This window comes from Capra hircus, chromosome 19 (genome assembly GCF_001704415.2).
Source record: "Capra hircus breed San Clemente chromosome 19, ASM170441v1, whole genome shotgun sequence".
NCBI classification, from domain to species: Eukaryota; Metazoa; Chordata; class Mammalia; order Artiodactyla; family Bovidae; genus Capra; species Capra hircus.
This window is the reverse complement of record NC_030826.1, coordinates 25,965,694-25,984,559: the sequence shown is the minus strand read 5'-3', so window position 1 is coordinate 25,984,559 and position 18,866 is coordinate 25,965,694. Positions and strand designations below refer to the sequence as shown.

The window sequence follows — 18,866 nt, the reverse complement described above, 5'->3', positions numbered from 1 at the left end:
TGGTGTTGGAGAAGACTCTTAAGAGCCCCTTGGACTGTAAGGAGATCTGACCAGTCCATCCTAAAGGAAATCAGTCCTGAATATTCATTGAAAGGACGGATGCTGAAGTTGAAACTCCAGTTCTTTGGCCACCTAATGCGAAGAACCAGCTCATTGGAAAAAGACCCTGATGCTGGGAAAGATTGAAGGCAGGAGGAGAAGGGGACGACAGAGGATGAGATGGCTGGATGGCATCACTGACTTGATGGACATGAGTTTGAGTGAACTCTGGGAGTCGATGATGGACAGGGAAGCCTGGTGTGCAGCAGTCCATGGGGTTGCAAAGAGTCAGACACAATTGAGCAACTGAACTGAACTTTCCAAATACAGTGCCTAATAGTGGGTTCCTTGATAACATTTAGCAAATACTATAGAATTTCATGAGAGTAGACTTGTGAAAGTATATACAAGGAAAAAATAACTTTTTTTCTTATATTTCCCAATTGTTCTTTGGTTATTGTGGAAGTGCTACCCTAGTCTTTAAGCTTAAGCTGATTAGAATGATGGCTTAATATTTTCAAATGCCTTTGGCATAAATTTCCTCCGTGTGTGTGTGTGTGTGTGTGTGTGTGTGTGTGTGTGTGTGTGTTTGATGGCTCAAAGGTAAACTTCTAAAGCTTTTTGTGAAGCTAATATAGCAATAGATGGCCTCTGGTTTGGTACAGGAATGGGTCATCTTGGGTTCCATAGTCATGTCAGACATTTTGCTCTTGCTTCAACTGTGTAGGCACTTTGCTGGGTTCTTAGTGTTCAGCTACAGAGAGAACACAGTACTGCTCATGAGGAATTTTTAGTGTTTCAACCCAAGCCATCCTTTCAGGGTGGGTTGTTCTTGTACGAGTAGAACTAGATGAGGAGCAGAGACATCTAACTTAACTATGGGCTGTTAACTAGGGAAGGTTAGGGTTAGGGTTCAGCTAAGTTTGTTTTAGAGCTAGTGGGGAAAGGGTGTTGAAGGAGAGGAAAGCTGTATAAAGGAACAGTCCTGAAGGAAAATTGTGTGTTCCAGGGAGTATGAATAGTTCATGTGGCGAAGCATAGGGCATGTGAGGGTCTGGGGATAGAGAAGAGAGAGAGTGGGGGAAGTGGTGGGAAAGGAAGCTCCAAAGGCAAGGCCATGATGAGATCACTGAGGGCAGCAGTGTTGTGATGACTGAAGGGGTTTAAATTTTACCTTGAAGACTTTGGGAGGCATTTAAGGATTTTAAGTAGGGACTTAATATGATTTGACTTTCATTTTAGAAATATTTATTGTGTTAGTGTGGATTGTAGACTGGAGGCTGAAGACAGATTAGAGTCAAGGAGGCCAGGGCCCTAGTCTAGAAGACATAGGAGAGGAAGAGCATATATTTTCAAATGGATATGAAAGACGTATTGTTAACTGTAAAGCACAATATAGTTGTTGAACAAGGTAATTCATCTCAGTTCTTTCCCACACTGAAAAATATGATTCTCAAGAAAAAAAGATTATATTTAAAATTTTCTGGAGCTAGGGATTTTAAAAAAATTCTATGAAAATTCTGGAACTTCCTTCTAATTAACATTTAAAATTGCATAGGTGAAAAAACTACAGGTGATGCTAAGGCAAGCAAATGATCAGTTAGAGAAGACAATGAAAGATAAACAGGAACTGGAGGACTTCATAAAGCAGAGCACTGAAGACTCAAGTCACCAGGTAAATGAGGGTTTTACAATGTGACCCGTGGGAGACGACTGAGTTGTTCAAATAAGAGTTCTGAAAACAAAGTAACATTTTTTTCTTGCCCTGAAGATCTGACGGTTCTGTTATTTTCCTCCAGATAAAAATATCTCAAACTGATCTTTCTCTGGTGTGTGTTTTACAGATTTAAGGAAAATAGCTTTTGAAATAACTGATTAGTGAATAATCAGGAGGCTCTGGTTCTCTTTTCCCCTTTGATTTTTATTAGGTTTTTCTGCTGCACAAGAAACCTGCTGACAAGAAAGATCCGAGTTATCTTCTTGACTTTTTGAAAAAGTGTAGCATGCCTAGAAAAACCCCCAACCTTATATATGATATACCAAACATACCTGAACTAATATCTGTATAAACCACCAAGACTGACTGATAGAAAATTAGCTAGTACGTCAGAAACCCTCACTTCCCCCCTCCGCTTACTATTTTCTCCCCAGAAGTAAGTATAGCGCTAACTTTAACACCATTAGATCAGTTTTGTCTGCTTTTTTATTTTAACAGGTGAATTATATAGTTTGTATTCTTTTGTGTCTTTCTTTCTCCATTCAACATTGTGACGTTTCTTGTTACAAATGTGTGGCAGTTGTTATTTTCATTGTGGTATAGTTATACAATTCATTATATGGCTATATTATAATTTATCCATCTTAATGTTGATTAGCCTTTGGGTTGTATATAGTTCTGGGATATTATGAATAATTCTACTTTGAAATTTTTGTATAGGACTTTCTGCACATGTTGCTGCTGCTGGGTATATGCCTAGGAGTGGAAGGAATGTCTGGGTCAAAATGTTCAAAATGTATGTCAACTTTTGGAGATAATAGTGCCAGGAAGTGGTTGTATGAGTGTGTACTCTCCCCAGCAAATTCCTCTGGGTCCACAGTCTTGGCAGACTTTGTTTTGTTTTATTTCAATTATAGCTGTTTTGGTGGGTGTGTAATGGTATTTCATTGTGGCTTAGTTTGCATTTGAGGTTATTTAGCATTTTTTGTGTCTGTTTGCCATTGGGGTATTGTTGTGTGTGTGTGTGTATGTGTGAAATTACTTCTCAGGTCTCATTTTTTTTATTGGGTTGTCTCTCTCTCTCTCTTTTTTTTCGCTTGTTTTTCTCTTAGGAATTCTTTACATGATCTTGTTAGAACCTTTGGTGATGTGTTCCGAATGTCTTCTACCTAGTACCTTATGTTTTTATTATTTTAATGATGTCTTTTGAAGAAGTTTATTAACTTTAATATAGTTAAATAATATAGTTAAATTTATTGATCCTTCTCTTTATGATTTAGTGATTTTTATCATGATCCTGCGGTTATGAAGATATTTTCATATAGTTTGTAGAAGCTTCATCGTTTATAGCTACCCACATTTATACCCAAAATCCATCTAGATCTGACTTTTATATATAAGCTATAGATAGGGGTAAATTTTTATACATTCTTTTTTTCATTTGGATAGTCCATTCCTGTACCATTTAGTGAAAAGATTACCGTATTATCATTGCTCTGCAGGATCATCTTTGTAAGCTATCAAGTGAACATACATATGTGGGTCAGTTTCAGGACTCTTTTATAATTGATTAATCTGTTCACCTGTTTTTGTGCCAGATTCTATGATAGTCAGTTTTTTCATTTTTTTTTTAGTTTTTAATTTCTCTACTGAGAACTATGTTTTCATTCATTTCAAGAGTATTTACCTTTACTCTATAGTTACAATAGCTACTTTTAAATCTTTGATAATTCCAATCTAGGTCGTCATGGGGTTGACATATATTGATTTTCTTTCCTGTTGAGAATTGGCCACATTTTCCTGATTCTTTCTATGTCAAGTACTTTTAGATTGATCTCGGAGACTATGAATATCTTTTTGTGAGACTGAGTTCTGTTACCCAGATTAGGTTCAGTTCATAAGTTCTGTCTTGCCTAGTGTAGTAGGTGGTTCTAATGTCAGTTCATTTTGAAAGCCTTCGCCGTGCTCCTTTGGCTGTGTCCCTGTGTGTATATAGTGCAGGGGTGAGTGTGAGACTTGTGCTGGTTCACGCACAGAATTCGGGCACCTCTTGTAGCTTTCTCTCTCAGTGCTGCTCTCCTCTTCAGCTCACAGGGTCCCTGTCCTGGCCCTGTGATCAGAGAGGCAGTGGTTGCTCCTGTGCTGCCGCATCCCCTGTTGCTTTACAGTTGGAGCCGCTCTCAGATTCATGCTGGCAAGAAAATAGGAAAAAACCCCAAATAGGCAGTAAACTGCTGTATAAATTGTTTCTTCTTGTTTTGATTTCTCTCTCTAAACTGTCTGCTTTTGTTTAGTTTTTGGAGTCCTCAGGTAGTTGCTTTTTGTATTTTACCCAGAAATTTTTAGGTGTAATCAGGGGAGAGAATGGCCTTGGTGGGCTTAGTCCTCTTGGACAGTGCCAGAAGTCCATTCTCTCATATTTTTGTTTATTAGACGTATCTTTTTCTTCCACCTTCATTCAGGAAGGATACTCTGGCCAGGTGTAGAATTCTGAGTACTTACATTGTTCTCTTTCAGCACTTTGAAGTTATTATTCCATTGCTTCTGGCTTCCATGTTTCTGATAAGTCAGCTATCAGTCTTATTATTGCTCCTTTGAAGGTAAAATGTCATTTTTTCCCTAGCTCTTTTTAAAAATGTTTTTGTTATTAACAATTGTACTCTATTGTATACCTCAGTATATTTTTCTTCATATTTCTGCCATTTGGAGTATCACAGGGTATCTTGGATCTCTGAACCAATGTCTTATCTCATAATTGGAATATTCTCAGCCATATGTCTCTTTAAAATTTTGTTTTTATTGATATAGTAAAGTGCATAACTCTCAAGTGTACAATTTGGTGAGCTTTATTTTGTGGACAATTTTACCAGGTAATAAATTATCATCTGCATCACGATATAGACCATTTTTAATACCTTTATGTTCTTTACTAATAAGTAAATACCCCACCTGCTGTACTTAGAGGTAGCCAGTATTCTAGCTTTTAACACTATGTTTTTAGTATTGCTTGTTCTTGGACTTCTTATGAATGGAATCATATAGTATGTAGCCTTTAGCATCCAGTCTGTGGTCATTGTGTCTGTGAGACTTACCCATCCTGTTCTGTGTATCAGTGGTTAGGTTTTTTAATGCTATGTATATTCTATAACATGATTATAGCATAATTTATTTATCCATTCTACAGTTGAGAGATATTTGGATTGTTTCTGGTTTTTGACTATTGTGAATGAACACACTTTCTAACATTCTTGCACATGTGTCTTTATTATCATCAGATCACTGATTTTCTCTTCCAGTAGGTCTAATCTGTTAAATTTATTCATTGAATTTTTAATAATTTGGATAATTGCTTTTTTAGTTTATTATTTCCATTTGGTTGTGTTTATTGTTTCCATTAAATCTCTGGTGGGGCTAAATTTCTGAACAGATCAAATACAGCTATTTTAAAGTCCGCTTTTAGTAACATACGTGGATTCATTGTAGGTCTGTTTCTGTTTTGTTTTCTATCATTTCCTTTTTTTTTTTTAATCATAGTCTTTTCTTGTGCATTCTTACTTGAGTGCTAGACATTATATATGAAAATTATTGAAATGAAATAATTTTTCTTAGAGGCAGACAACTAGTTGTGGGTCACCAATAATCCAATCATGGATCACCTTAATTTGTTTATAGGAATTGAGATCATATGAAGTTGTGAAGGTTGGATTAGTTTAAATTCTTTCCTTATACTCTTGGGTGTGTCCCTTTGGGGACCCAATCCAAAGTGCAGGGTGTTACCAGGGATTCCTGTGTAGTGGGTCTTGGACTCTTAACTTTTGCCCCTTTTCCTGAGGCTCTGAGACGCCCTGCTCCGTTTCTCAGTGTCGCATCTGTTTCTTCTGGAATTGGCACGTGCTTCTGGAGAAGAGCTGTTGCAGAGGCTGCATCCAGTTCTCCTAAGTGTCCTCATTCTGGTCCTCGGCTCTGTGGTTATTTTTGTCTGGTTTTCTTAATTCTCAGCAGGAAGGTTGGTTCACACTACCTCTTTTGCTACTACTGGAGACAGAATTCTGAAACTAATCATTCTTAAAATGTCTAACCAAATTTATTTTTATTTTACCACTCTTATATACAAGTCATCAACTTGTACATAAACCCCTCATCGGGAACATTAAACTAACTCAGGGGAGTTTCTCGTGTATCTGTTCTCTTAAGTACATCATCTTGGAAGACTGCAGCTAGTTCAGAGAAGATTTGTTTATCCTTTAAACTGTGTGGGTTTTTGTGTGTGTGTGGACAGTTTCAAAATTTTTTTGATTTTTAATTAGCTCTTTTAGGAATAATATTTATAACTGGGTCACATGGATTAATATCTATGTCTAGAGGCCGTATAATGCGTTGTTCATGTATGGCAGTGGGTGACCCCTGGGGAGTTTTGGTACTGCCTGTGTCATCTGAAAGGCTGAGACTTTTGTACACAGTAGGTTCATACGTATTTGTTGAATGATAGATGAGTGGTGTTTTATGAACGACTAAAAAAATCAATTCTGGACATTAAGCAGGAGATAGTAGAGTTAGTTTCAGAATAGCCAGATTCCTAATAGCCATATTTTCTGTGTATGATTTTTTTTTTTTTTCCTTTCAAGATCTCTGCACTTGTCCTAAGAGCTCAAGCATCGGAAATCTTACTTGAAGAGTTACAGCAGGGGTTTTCCCAGGCAAAGAGGGATGTTCAGGAACAGATGGTAAGTTAACAGTTAAATAAACATTAACTATGGTAAATATTTTGAGTAAACTCTAAGAGATCATGGAGGACAGAGGAGCCTGGCATGCTGTAGTCCATGGGGTCTCAAAGAGTAGGACACGACTTAGGTGACTTAACAACAACATATTAAATGCATCCTATCTTGAAATAATCTTTAATATGACTTTATCTTCCTGGCCAAAGTGGTTCCTGTTATGCTCTTCAGAGCCTACAGAACATTAATAATGAACAAGATTATGTAAAGAGATTATTCTTTTTTTAAACTTACCTCTTGATTAAAAAAAATGATCACATTTAACTTACTTTTCTTTGATTTGAGAAATCTAAACAAAATGAACTGTGGACTAGCATTTAATTTTCAGTTATAAATACAAGCAAAACGTTAACCTCTAAAAGCCCTAGGAGGTACAGCTTTTGAGCAGCTACTGTACTTTTCCTGGAGAGCTGACTTATTTAAAAAAAAAGCCTCAGTAACTTCATAGGCATTATGATATGATAAAAGTGCATCATAATTGCTACACTAATGGAGAACTTCCAGAAGGCTGTCAGTTTTGAGAGGAATAGGAACAGATAGCTTCCCAAACAAGAACTGCCTGGAACCTCTGCAGAATTGTTCTCCAGCTTTGGGCCTCCTCCTCCCCTGGCAGGTTCCATTTGCCTTGTTCTTGTATTTTCCCAGAGTTGGAGCCCTGCATCTGACGGCCCTTTGTAAATTACACCAGTGTTGGTCCTGCTGGAGTGATCCTGCAGAGTTGCCTCTTGTCCATCTCCTCCAGGGATGACGGGAAAACACACAAACCCTAGGTTGTATGGTAATTGTTTGTTTTTGAGGGGCACTGGGTCAGTATATGAATGGCCTTGAGCTGACCCCTGAATACCAGCCCTGGTCTGTTGAGGAACAGCTCATTCTCAACATTGACTGGAGAGTTTCATGTCTTTGCATTAATTAGAGAGTATGAAATAATAATCTGACCCCCAAAACAGTTAAATGCTGGCAAAGTTTCATTATTCAATTTCTTCTCTTCAGAGAAGAGTAGCTATGGTAATGGTTGGAATCTTGATCTCTCTCACTGTTTGTTTTGAAAATTTTCAAACTGAGAGATGTTTATGGAATGAACACTCATAAGATCTTCACTTAGGCTTACCAGTTAATATTTTGCCACATTTTATTGTGCTTCCAGTTGTTACTCAGTCTCTTTCATATATATGTAGGTTTTATAATGTACATGTGTATTTGTTTTTTTTCCTGAGCCATTTGAAATTAAGTTGTAGACATCATGACACTCCTAAATATTTCAGTATGTATCTCCAAAGAACAAAGAAGGTGTTCTACATAATCACAATACTATTATTATGTGCTTAAAATGTAACCATTGTTCCCCAAAGCCCTTGATTGTTTTAGTGCTGGTTTTACTTTGATCAAGGAACCAGTCAGAGATCACGTATTGTTACTTTGTTGTCATGTCACTTTGTTCTCTTTTAATCTAGAATAGTCACCCACTTCTTTTTTTTCCTTTGGCATTTACAACATTAACATTGTTAATAAGAGTCCAGACCATTTGCCTTGTAGAGTGCATTTGTCTGATTATTTCCACATGGTCAGACATTTGGGAAAGAATACTACATGGATGAAATGATTCAGCGGAATGTTCATAACAAGAGGCATGTTATGATGGGTGGTTCCGTTGTTGGTGACATTAAGTTCCATCACTTGGTTAAGATGGGGACACAATAGTTTTAGAATGATTACATTAATATTGCTACCAACAGCAAAGCTATTAAGTGAAGTTCAGCATTTATTTATTGGCCCTCCATATCCATTGGGTCCACATATGTGAGTTGAGTATCTCAAATTTGGTATGGGAGCGTGTCTTGGAACCAATACTCTGTGGATACCAAAGAACAACTGTAGTTATTTTTACCCTGAGAATGTATCCCAGGTGAGGATTTACAGTCTGGGTGCTGTGTTCAAAAATTACTTGAATTGGTTTTTCTTTCTTTTCTGCCTCTTGTTATGAACATTCCACTGAATCATTTCATCCATGTAGTATTCAGTTTGAATACAGTTCAGTTCAGTCGCTCAGTCGTGTCCGACTCTTTGCAATCCCATGAATCGCAGCACGCCAGGCCTCTCTGTCCATTACCAACTCCTGGAGTCCACCCAAACCCATGTCCGTTGAGTCGGTGACTCCATCCAGCCGTCTCATCCTCTATCGTCCCCTTCTCCTGCCCTCAATCTTTCCCAGCATCAGGGTCTTTTCAAATGAGTCAGCTCTTTGCATGAGGTGGCCAAAGTAATTGGAGTTTCAGCTTCAACATCAGTCCTTCCAGTGAACACCCAGGACTGATCTCCTTGCAGTCCAAGGGACTTTCAAGAGTCTTCTCCAACACCACAATTCAAAAGCATCACTTCTTTGGCGCTCAGCTTTCTTCACAGTCAAACTCTCACATCTGTACATGACCACTGGAAAAACCATAGCCTTGACTAGACGGACCTTTGTTGACAAAGTACTGTCTCTGCTTTTTAATATGCTGTCTAGGTTCGTCATAACTTTCCTTCCAAGGAGCAAACGTGTTTTAATTTCATGGCTGCAGTCACCATCTGCAGTGATTTTGTAGCCCAAAATATAAAGTCTTGACACTGTTTCCCCATCTATTTCCCATGAAGTGATGGGACTAGATGCCATGATCTTCGTTTTCTGAATGTTGAGCTTTAAGCCAACTTTTTCACTCTCCTCTTTCATTTTCATCAAGAGGCTCTTTGGTTCCTCTTCACTTTCTGCCATAAGGGTGGTGTCATCTGCATATCTGAAGTTATTGATATTTCTCCCAGCAATCTTGATTCCAGCTTGTGCTTCTTCCACCCCAGCATTTCTCATGATGTACTCTGCATATAAGTTAAATAAGCAGGGTGACCATATACAGCCTTGACGTACTCCTTTTCCTATTTGGAACCAGTCTGTTGAATACAAGCAGAAGCAAATGGAGCTGTGTATTACATTTTTGATTTTCTTCTTTTTTGATTTACTTTTTTGTTTTCTGAACAAGCAACATGGTTCATAAATCAGAACCATAAGCATATGTAATCACTTAGAAATTTCATTGCCATTCCCTCCATCCTTTCACTCAGTTCCCACCCACTCCCATACATGGTATTTTACAAGTATTCTTGGTTTATCTTTCTGTTTTCCTTGTTACAGTAATAAACAAATATAAACATATTCTCTTTTCCCTTCTTTCATATCCAAAAGGTAGTAGAGTGCTAATATTTTGTTGGGTTGAAATTAAGCATAAGGCAGCATTCTGGTCTGAAATAAATAAGAGCCGGTGGAATTAACCAAAACTTTTGCATGACCTTGCCTTCCTACCAGCAGCCTGGTTGTCCTTCGGAATGCAGTGGTCACCTTCTATGGGAGATCTTCTTGAACCCTCTCTGCTAATTAGATGCCCTTTGTCCGTTTATCACTGCGGTACCCTTGTCTGTTACAGCACCTGTAGTATGGTTAGGTGATTCTGGGGTTACTGGTCTTTCCCTCCACTGCACCATGAGCTTCTCTAGGGCAGTTTGTTGGTTATCCCTATTTCCCATAGGCAGTAAAATGCTTGGTTAGAATAGTAGCTGCTAAACAAATGTTGACGGTGGAGTAGTCTTGTTAAGTGTATGTTTTAAGTTCAATGGTTAGTATTAAAAATTATCAGAAATACTTTTACAGAATTGCATCTGCAATTGTATGTTATACTCAAATTAGCTGACTAACTTTTATATGATATAAATTCACAGGAAATACCTAAAATTGTTTTATACATCAGCCAGCAGAAAAAGTAAGAACATGTTCCATTTTAAGAATGAGCTCCTCAAATGCCCCGTATTTCCTAATATTTGGGGTCCTTGAGCCACTCACTGTGGTCCTGAGCTTGAACATATATGTGTGTAATGAAAGATGAAGTCACTGCTTTCTGTTTCTCCCTACTTCCTGTGGGATGCATGCTGTGAGGAAATAGGAGTTGTCTTGGAATATGCACTGTGTTTGATACAAGTCTCAATTATGTAAACCTCTTCCATTGAGCTAGAGATGCTGGTCCTAGGGATGTGGGGGAAGAAATTCATTACCTTCAAGCCTTTGGTAGAATCAGTGGAGAATGAGCTCAGGTACTTGCTTCATTTCCTATCCCCTTGAATATATGTAATGGCTGTAAGTCAGTAAATCTCTGGTCTGCTTGCTGTGAGTCTTACAGAGCTTTGTCATGTATCCTCCATCCTCAGCCCTTATTTCATTTGACCTTTGTTTTTCATTGGTGCACTTAGCAGCAGACAGGATTTACCTTTCTGGCTGTGATTAGTGTCTGTTTCTATTTTAGGCAGTGCTGATGCAGTCACGGGAACAGGTTTCAGAAGAACTGGTGAGGTTACAGAAAGATAATGACAGTCTTCAGGGAAAGCATAGCTTGCATGTGTCGTTACAACAAGCAGAAGACTTCATTCTCCCAGACACCATGGAGGTAACTTGTTTTCTATATGATCAAAAATGTAAACAAGTACATTTTTTGAAATGTCTATAAATTCTTCTTTTTAAAAAAGTTTACAAATAAATGCTAGAGAGGATGTGGAGAAAAGGAAACCCTTTTGTACTGTTGGTGGGAATGTAACTTGGTTTAGCCACTGTGGAGAACAGTATGCAGGTTCCTCAGAAAACTAAAAATTGAGTTTTCATATGATCCAGCAATTCCACTCCTGGGCATATATGTGGACAAAACTGTGATTTTAAAAAGATACATGCACCCCTATGTTCATAACAATGCTATTCACAATAGCCAAGACGTGGGAACTACCCAAATGTCCATCTACAGACGAATGGATAAAGAAGATGTGGTACATAATAGACAGTGGAAAAGACTCAGCCATAAAAAGAACAAAATAATGCCATTTGCAGCCACATGGACGCAACTGGAAATGTGGCCAAAAATAAAATAAAAACAACAACAACAAACTTTACTGAGATATAATTCACTTTCCAAATAATTTACCCGTTAAAAGTGTATAATTCGATGTTTTAAAATATATTCTCAGATGTGTAGCCATCAGCACAGTCATTTTTAGTACATATTCATAACCTCAAAGAGAATCCCCTTAGCTTTTATTCAGCCCTTCCTCCCCAAGCGTTAAGCAACAACTGATCTACTTTCTGTCTGTAGACTGTCCGTTCTTTCATATGAATGGAATCATGTAATTTGTGGTCTTTTGTGTCTGGCTTCTTTCATATATCTTTTTGTTTTCAAGGTTCATTCATGTCATATAGCATGTTATCAGTATTTCATTCGTGTTTATGACTGAATAATCCTCTACTATATGGCTGTTTTGTTTATCCCTTTGTCTACTAATGGACTACTAATGGGTTGTTTCCACTTTGGACTATGAATATGTTGCCATAAACATTCACATATAAGTTTTGGTGTTTTCATTTCTCTTGGGTTTAAACCTAGGAGTGAATTTGCTGGGTCATTTCTCCACATTCTCACTAACAATCATTGTTATCTCACTTTGTGATTATCGCCATCCTGGAGGGTGTGAAATGGTATCTTATTGTAGTTTTGATTTCTCTTTCCCTAAGGTTAATTTGCATTTCCCTAATGGTTATTGAGCATCTTTTCATATGTTTATTGGACATTTTTATGTCTTCCTTGGAGAAATACCTGTTTTAAGATCCTTTGCTTACTCTAAAATTGGGTTGCTTTTTATTTTTTTGAGTGATAAGAATTCTTTATACATTCTAGATATAAGTACCTTATCAGGTAAATAAATGATCTACAAGTGTTTTCTCCCATTTTGTGGATTGTCTTTTTCATTTTCTTGATGGTGTCCTTTGAAACCTAAAAGTTTTAAATTTTGATAAAGTCCAATTTATCTCTCCTTTTCTTCTGTTGGCTTATGCTTTCAGTGCTGTATCTAAGACTCCTTTGCCAAATTGAAGGTCTCTATCATTCTTGCAGGATAATTGAGAATGCACCAGAAATGAAATATTTGAAGGGGGTCTCCATGCTGGCTCCTTGTGATGTTAGGTTTTCTATATAGCACTTAGGATACAGCACACTCCTTCTGTCTTCTGGTAACTTTTATAACACTTGATCACTTCCATTCTTTTGTGGTTGGGTGGATTTTTTAAAGAAATTTGTAATTGTTAAATTTTAAAAAGTCAGACATTACAGAGATTTATAGCTTAACAGTGTTTCCTAATCCTGCCTTACAGATTCATTCCCTACTGTTTGGACCTCATTCTGTTTTCCTTACAGATGTTAACATGACTTATTTTTTGTTCTTATTTACACAGGCTCCATTGCCTGCCCTTCCTTTTAGCTCCTTGCTGCTTCCCTCTCCTTTCCCTGCCCTCCCCCAGCCTGTGGTCTCAGCTCAGGTTACTGACACTCTGAAGAGCTCTCTGTCCTTTCTGAACTGGTGACTGGTATCATCAGGGAGAAAGTCTGGGGGACCTGCCTACTTTTGCTGTCAGTATACCACTTTCCTTGTCAAACTTTTCTCTTGGCAGGAAAGATTCCTCTCTTGCATGTTCTGTAGAGACTTTTAATACCTAGATTTTTAAGAAATTCCAAGAATCCAAGAATCCTTGAAGATTATAACCAGTCTAGCCTGTAAAGCTTGATTCTTTAATAAAATCTTAATGAAATTTTCCTTGATACAGATTTTCAATTACTTTTTTTTTCTTGCTGTTCTTTAATTTATATACATTTGGTAGTTATCTAAGAAGCCCAGTTTTTACTGTAGGGTTGCTTTAGGATATAATTGGGAGGGTTTTTAGAAGAAGACAACTAAAATTAAGGGAAAAAGTAAAATAAGACTTAAACTGAATTTATTACAGAAAAAAAGCTGATCACCTTAGAAAGCCTCTCATTGCATACTTGCCTCAGACCTAATAGTACTTTGCCTTTGTGGTAGATGTTCAACAAGTGTTTATTTGAATGAATAAATAAATAAGTATATTTTGTCATCTTGGAGTTCACACTTGCTTCTGAGTTTCAGTCTTTTTGGTCTTCATTCACTAACTCCTCTCAAATTTAAGCAGATAATAGTGTAAGTGTCTAAGCTATTAATAGTGAACCCCATATTGTAAGTCATCCAACATTTTAATTTTTCCATTTATGAAACAGTTTTGAGGGAAAAATTTTAGTTCACAATATACATTTTTTGCTTGGCAGTGTTATCTTATTTCTATAACATACTGAATATTAACATGGCATGACACCTGCCTCTTGAAGCCCAAAAGGGTTGGGTTCAACATCCTAAGTTTTGAACTGTCTAAAATAATATCTGAAGTTCTGGTTGCAGAAAATCTTTAGCTTTTTTTGTTTATTTTCTTTCACCCTTAAAAACCCAATAACTATTTGTTTCTTGGATCCAGGCACTCCGGGAGTTGGTATTAAAATACCGTGAGAATATCGTTAATGTGCGGACAGCGGCAGATCACATGGAAGAGAAGCTGAAGGCTGAAATACTTTTCCTGAAAGAGCAGATTCAAGCAGAACAGTGTTTAAAAGAAAATCTTGAAGAAACTCTGCAGCTAGAAATAGAAAACTGCAAAGAAGAAATAGGTGAAGATAAAAGTGATGTAGTTTAGAATTGGAGGCACTGAATAAAACTTTTCTCTGGTTATAAGAAGTAGTACATAGTCTTGGAATGTAGAAAACAAAAAGTATAGGATGGAACTAAGTAAGGACTCAGTCCCTTTCCCCATATGTTCTGATATAGCCCCTGATAGGGAGTTTAAAAAAAACCCAAACTCATCTTTTTAGGAGCTCTGGTGCCTCTCTGGCAGTTACTAAATAGACAGGGAACTCAGGACTTGAACCCAGATACTGGAGCCTGTGAGAAGAGAGGTGGCATTTCCTTCAGAACTTAGAAGTGTTAACAGACTTCTGCCAGGCTCACCCCGCCCCACCCCACCACATCGTGAAGTGTCGGTATTTGAGGCAGAGATTATGCCATAGCGTTCATTGGTGTGTGCTCTGACTTTGACACGAGCTTGAATGTTATGCTGATTGGTTGGGGATAATTGTGAGAAGAGGATGCTGGTCCCCCACCACCACCCTGCTCACTGTGTTCAGTACATTTGTCTTCTTTTGTTGTGAGATTGAGCTATGGTACAAAAGGGCATTTTAAGATTTAAATGCAAAATAATCAGTAAATGCTAACATGTCTCCTTTTTTCCTCCTAGCTTCCATCTCTAGCCTAAAAGCTGAATTAGAAAGAATAAAAGTAGAAAAAGGACAGGTAAGTTTCACAAGTTTCAAATTGATTCTGTCAGCAGCTAATAGGTGTTTATTGGAGTCCTACTGTGCTATACTCAAGGAATAAAGTATAGTTAGAACATAGTCCCTGCCTTCAAGGAACTCCCAGGAAAAGTATAGTAGCATGTGATGAAATATAGTGGCTGATGACAGTAGATACTGATGAGAGCCTGCTCTGTGTTGCCGGGAGGAGATACAGGGAAGACTGAGATGTGACTTAGTTTGGAGCTTCCACTGTGGTGGGAAGATAGGCAAGGCATGGTCTTTTCTTTAAAGGATATTTATTTGGCTGGTTTAAGTGACTGCGCTGGGTCTTAGTTGTGGCATGTGAGATCTAATTACCTGAACAGAGATCGATCCTTGGCCCCCTGTATTGGGAGCATGGAGTCTTAGCTACTGGACCACCCAAGGCATGGTCTTAACATGATATGTACTTAAAGCTACCATGGAAATATGTATGAAGTCTGTTACAAACAGGAGGTGATGTTTTCTACCTGGCTTAGTCTCCGTCTCTTAGACCTCATGAACACCTTCTGGTAAATGACCCTGTTCAGCTCACTGGCCTCATAATTCCTTGAGTCAGTGACCTTTACCTCCACCCGGCCCTTCCTTCCCACACTCCTGCCTGCACCTTGCCCCACTTCTGACATCTCCCTCCAGGCTCATATCTCCTGACCCCAGTCTACCGTCTTTCTAGCCCTTTATCCTGTAGGTTTATCTGTCTGAGAACCTCATTCAGACATTCAGTTCCTTGAACTTTTCCTTTTCTTCTGGTTTTAGCAGCTTCCTCATGACTTTTCTTTCTTTGCTTCTAAGTGGCGTCTGACAGAGCTTGTCTCTTTAGCTAGTCTCCCCCAGTGCCTGCAAGCCCCCTCGTACCTTGTCCTTCTGCTGACCTTACTCGATATGCCCAACCCAGGACTAATCCTGGTGTCCACCTTCTCTGCCTCTTGGACCACTGGAAGGAGTAACACGCCTGCTCCTGGTGCCACGTGTTGCTCAGTAGCTTTTCATCTGTTCTTAGTTGTTCCCTTCCGTTCCCTGCAGTGGCTGTTCAGTCACCACTCACCTCACCTCATGATGGCCTTGTACCCCTATCAGAAGCAGGACCATCTTCAGCTCTTGCCTCCGCAGTAACATGTTTGCCTTTTTCCTCCCAGTCTTCTCTTTTCTTGCATCTTAAGAAGGGGTGATGACCTCATTCTGACCAGTCTTCTGTCACTGCACATGTGCTTTGACTGAACCACTCATGTCTTTTCCTGGCATCTTCGCTGTCTTCCTCTTTCACTGTGGGCCTTGAACTTCTGTGTGTTAATTGGTTTTTTCCATTTTGCATAACCACTAGGAGGCTCAGAGGCCTCCTAGTAAATGGGAGATGTTTCTCTTTGAATTACACTTCTTTCTCCAACTACCAATCTTTCTTCTTCCTTTTATGCCCAGAGTTCTTGAAAGAGTCATCTCTACTTCCTGACCTCCCAGTCATTCCTCACCCACTGCCATCTGGCTTCGGCCTCCTGGTGCAGTCAAGGTTGTGCTGGCAGTAGTCACCAGTGTCCCAGTGTGTCTGTCTTCCCCACTCCCACTGTTTGGGTTGACTTCAGTACTCACCTAACTCTTTGTAACAGCCTAACTTCTTTCCCTGACTCCAAAATGTATCCCTTTCCAATTAACTTTTGTATTGAAACCAAGGTGATCTTTAAAGATTATAAACTTGACTGTGAGCCAATCTGGTTTAAAACCCTTCAGTAGTTCCCTTAGCCCGGTTGGGCTCCCCTGCCTCACCACTGCCTCACCACTGCCTCTTGGGCCTCAGCCTCCAGGGCCAGCACCTCAGTTCCTTAACTCATTATTTTTATGTGTCAGCTCCCTCCTTTTGGAGTCTCTCTCCACCTTCTCCCCTTTACAGCCCCTTTAAGGGTCAGATGTCATCTCTTCAGGGAAGCCCTTGCCAACTTTTCTGGCAGAGTTAAGTGCTTCTTCATCCATGGTCGTATGCCACAGTTAACTTACATGTCTGTCTCTCCTGCAGCATGTAGGAGGTACCTAATAAACGTTTAGTAAAAGAAACAATAGGTCTTGAAGAACAGATTGAAAATCCACAGATATCAGAGGGTAAGGAGACGATTCCAAGCAGAGCCAATACCCAAGGCCTAGGAAAACGAGCCACTGGGTGCGGCTCTGCAGGCTGCTGGCTCCTCTGGCAGCCGTGCTGTCACCTGCAGGGAGTTTCTGTGTTTCAGCTTTTTCCTTCTTAATTTTACAGTTGGAGTCCACATTAAGAGAGAAGTCTCAACAGCTTGAGAGTCTTCAGGAGATGAAAATGACGTTGGAAGAACAGCTGAAGAAAGAAACTGCTGCTAAGGTGAAACATTTTTGTTGGTAGTTTCATTAAAAAAAAAAACAAAAACAGGGACTTTCCTGGTGGTTCAGTGGCTAACACTGCGCTCCCAGTGCAGGGGGTCCAGGTTCGATCTCTGGTCAGGGAACTAGATCTGACCTGCCACAGCTAGGAGTTTGCATGCCACAACTAGGACCTGGCCAGCCTAATATATAAATAATATTTTAAAAACCACAGCAAAGTAAAGGATGTGGGATCACATCTTCCCTGTTTAAAAAATAGCCCTGCTCTTTTGATAGAGTCCCCTTCTGAAAGCTGGTGACTCTCCGTTTCAGGGAGAAAATGGATTTCTCTCTTCAGAGCTGGGTTAGGTCTCTGCACACTGCCAGCTTTGTGGGGCTCTGTCACAGGCCCCGCTGGCTGAAGGCCATGAACCAGACTTGGCACCATCAAAGCCAGAGACACTGCTCTGGAAGTGCCATTCCATTCAATTGATTTTATCCAGTGGGGCACTGAATCGTATTTGCTGCCCACATTCTGATTAGTCCTGTTAGAATAAAAGTGCATGGGGCTAATTGTGGGGTAAGTTCGCTTTCAGGGGGGCTGTGGTCTGACCTTTAAGTGTAAAAATGGGTTTTTTGATAGTCCTTTGATTTTAGAAAGGCTCACATGCACGGGTCCTGATGGTTTCTGTCAGAAAGACTGGAGATAGCAGGGCTGCCTAAGGCTGACTCAGAGGATTTTCCTGGCAGATGCTTAACTGTCATGATTGTCAGAGAAAAGCCCTGAAGTTTCTCTCCCTGTTGCTATGATAGCTGTTGATCTTAACAGCAGCTAATTTTTGATGATTAGTCATTGTCAGTGGGCTGCTGGGGGTGAGAGGTGGGGCTTGCACTTTCGTTTTAATTTGGCTCTAACACTTGATTCACTTTAGGGTCTAGAGCAGGTAGCTTAGGCAGCTTGCACCCTTGCCTTGTGAAGACAGAAATAAAGGGAGACTAACACCATCTTAAAGGGTGACAGGCACTCTTTTTCCTCTCTTGCAGTAGGGAACAAGTGCTGCCCAGGTTTCCTGAGTGACTGATCTGTGGCTTTCCAGCATTAATCCTCATTCAAAACTTGTATTTTTTTAGGTTACTGTCGAACAACTAATGTTTGAAGAGAAGAACAAAGCTCAGAGATTGCAGACTGAACTAGACGTCAGTGAACAAGTGCAGAGAGATTTTGTAAAGCTTTCTCAGACCCTTCAGGTGAGGCATTTGGGAAACCCCTAGATGGAACACCAAGGAGGCACTTTCGGGGTTCTTGGCCTCCAGGAGAATTTTCTAAACCCTGACTCAACCTCTGACAAAGCCTAGAAGACTAGAGACTATGGTTGCCCCTGCCCCATATTCCTGCCTGGTCATTTCAGATGGAAACCTGTCCCTCCATTGTCCCTCACATGTACCCCTTTTCTTCCTCCTTGCTGCCCTTAAGGGTGGTATGTAAAGCCCTTACATGACATGTAAGACTTTTCCCAACCAGGCCTGTCTCTACACCTTGCATTTTATACTCTAATTTTTAAAAACTACTTGTGGTTCCTTACACCCAACATGGTGTTCCCTCTGGAAGCATCCTTGTCTCATTGCCCCCTTGTTCCTTCTTCAAGGTCCTGCTTATTAGCTTTTTCCTCCCTGTGGAACCCTCTTTGAGTCCCCAGGCGTAGTGTTTAGTATATTGTGCTGAAATTC

At 39.5% G+C, this 18,866-nt stretch overlaps 1 protein-coding gene across 4 annotated transcripts in view; it reads left to right on the top strand.

Annotated features, from left to right (window-relative positions):
• RABEP1 (rabaptin, RAB GTPase binding effector protein 1) overlaps window positions 1-18,866 on the top strand; it is a 92,078-nt gene that overhangs the window by 70,140 nt on the left and 3,072 nt on the right. For all 4 annotated transcript variants that reach the window (XM_018064462.1, XM_018064463.1, XM_018064465.1 and 1 more), the window contains 7 exons: window positions 1,598-1,714; window positions 6,382-6,480; window positions 10,860-11,000; window positions 13,913-14,102; window positions 14,726-14,781; window positions 17,062-17,160; window positions 18,270-18,386. In XM_018064462.1, coding sequence (XP_017919951.1) covers window positions 1,598-1,714; window positions 6,382-6,480; window positions 10,860-11,000; window positions 13,913-14,102; window positions 14,726-14,781; window positions 17,062-17,160; window positions 18,270-18,386 — 819 coding nt within the window. The remainder of the gene's footprint in view (window positions 1-1,597; window positions 1,715-6,381; window positions 6,481-10,859; window positions 11,001-13,912; window positions 14,103-14,725; window positions 14,782-17,061; window positions 17,161-18,269; window positions 18,387-18,866) is intronic.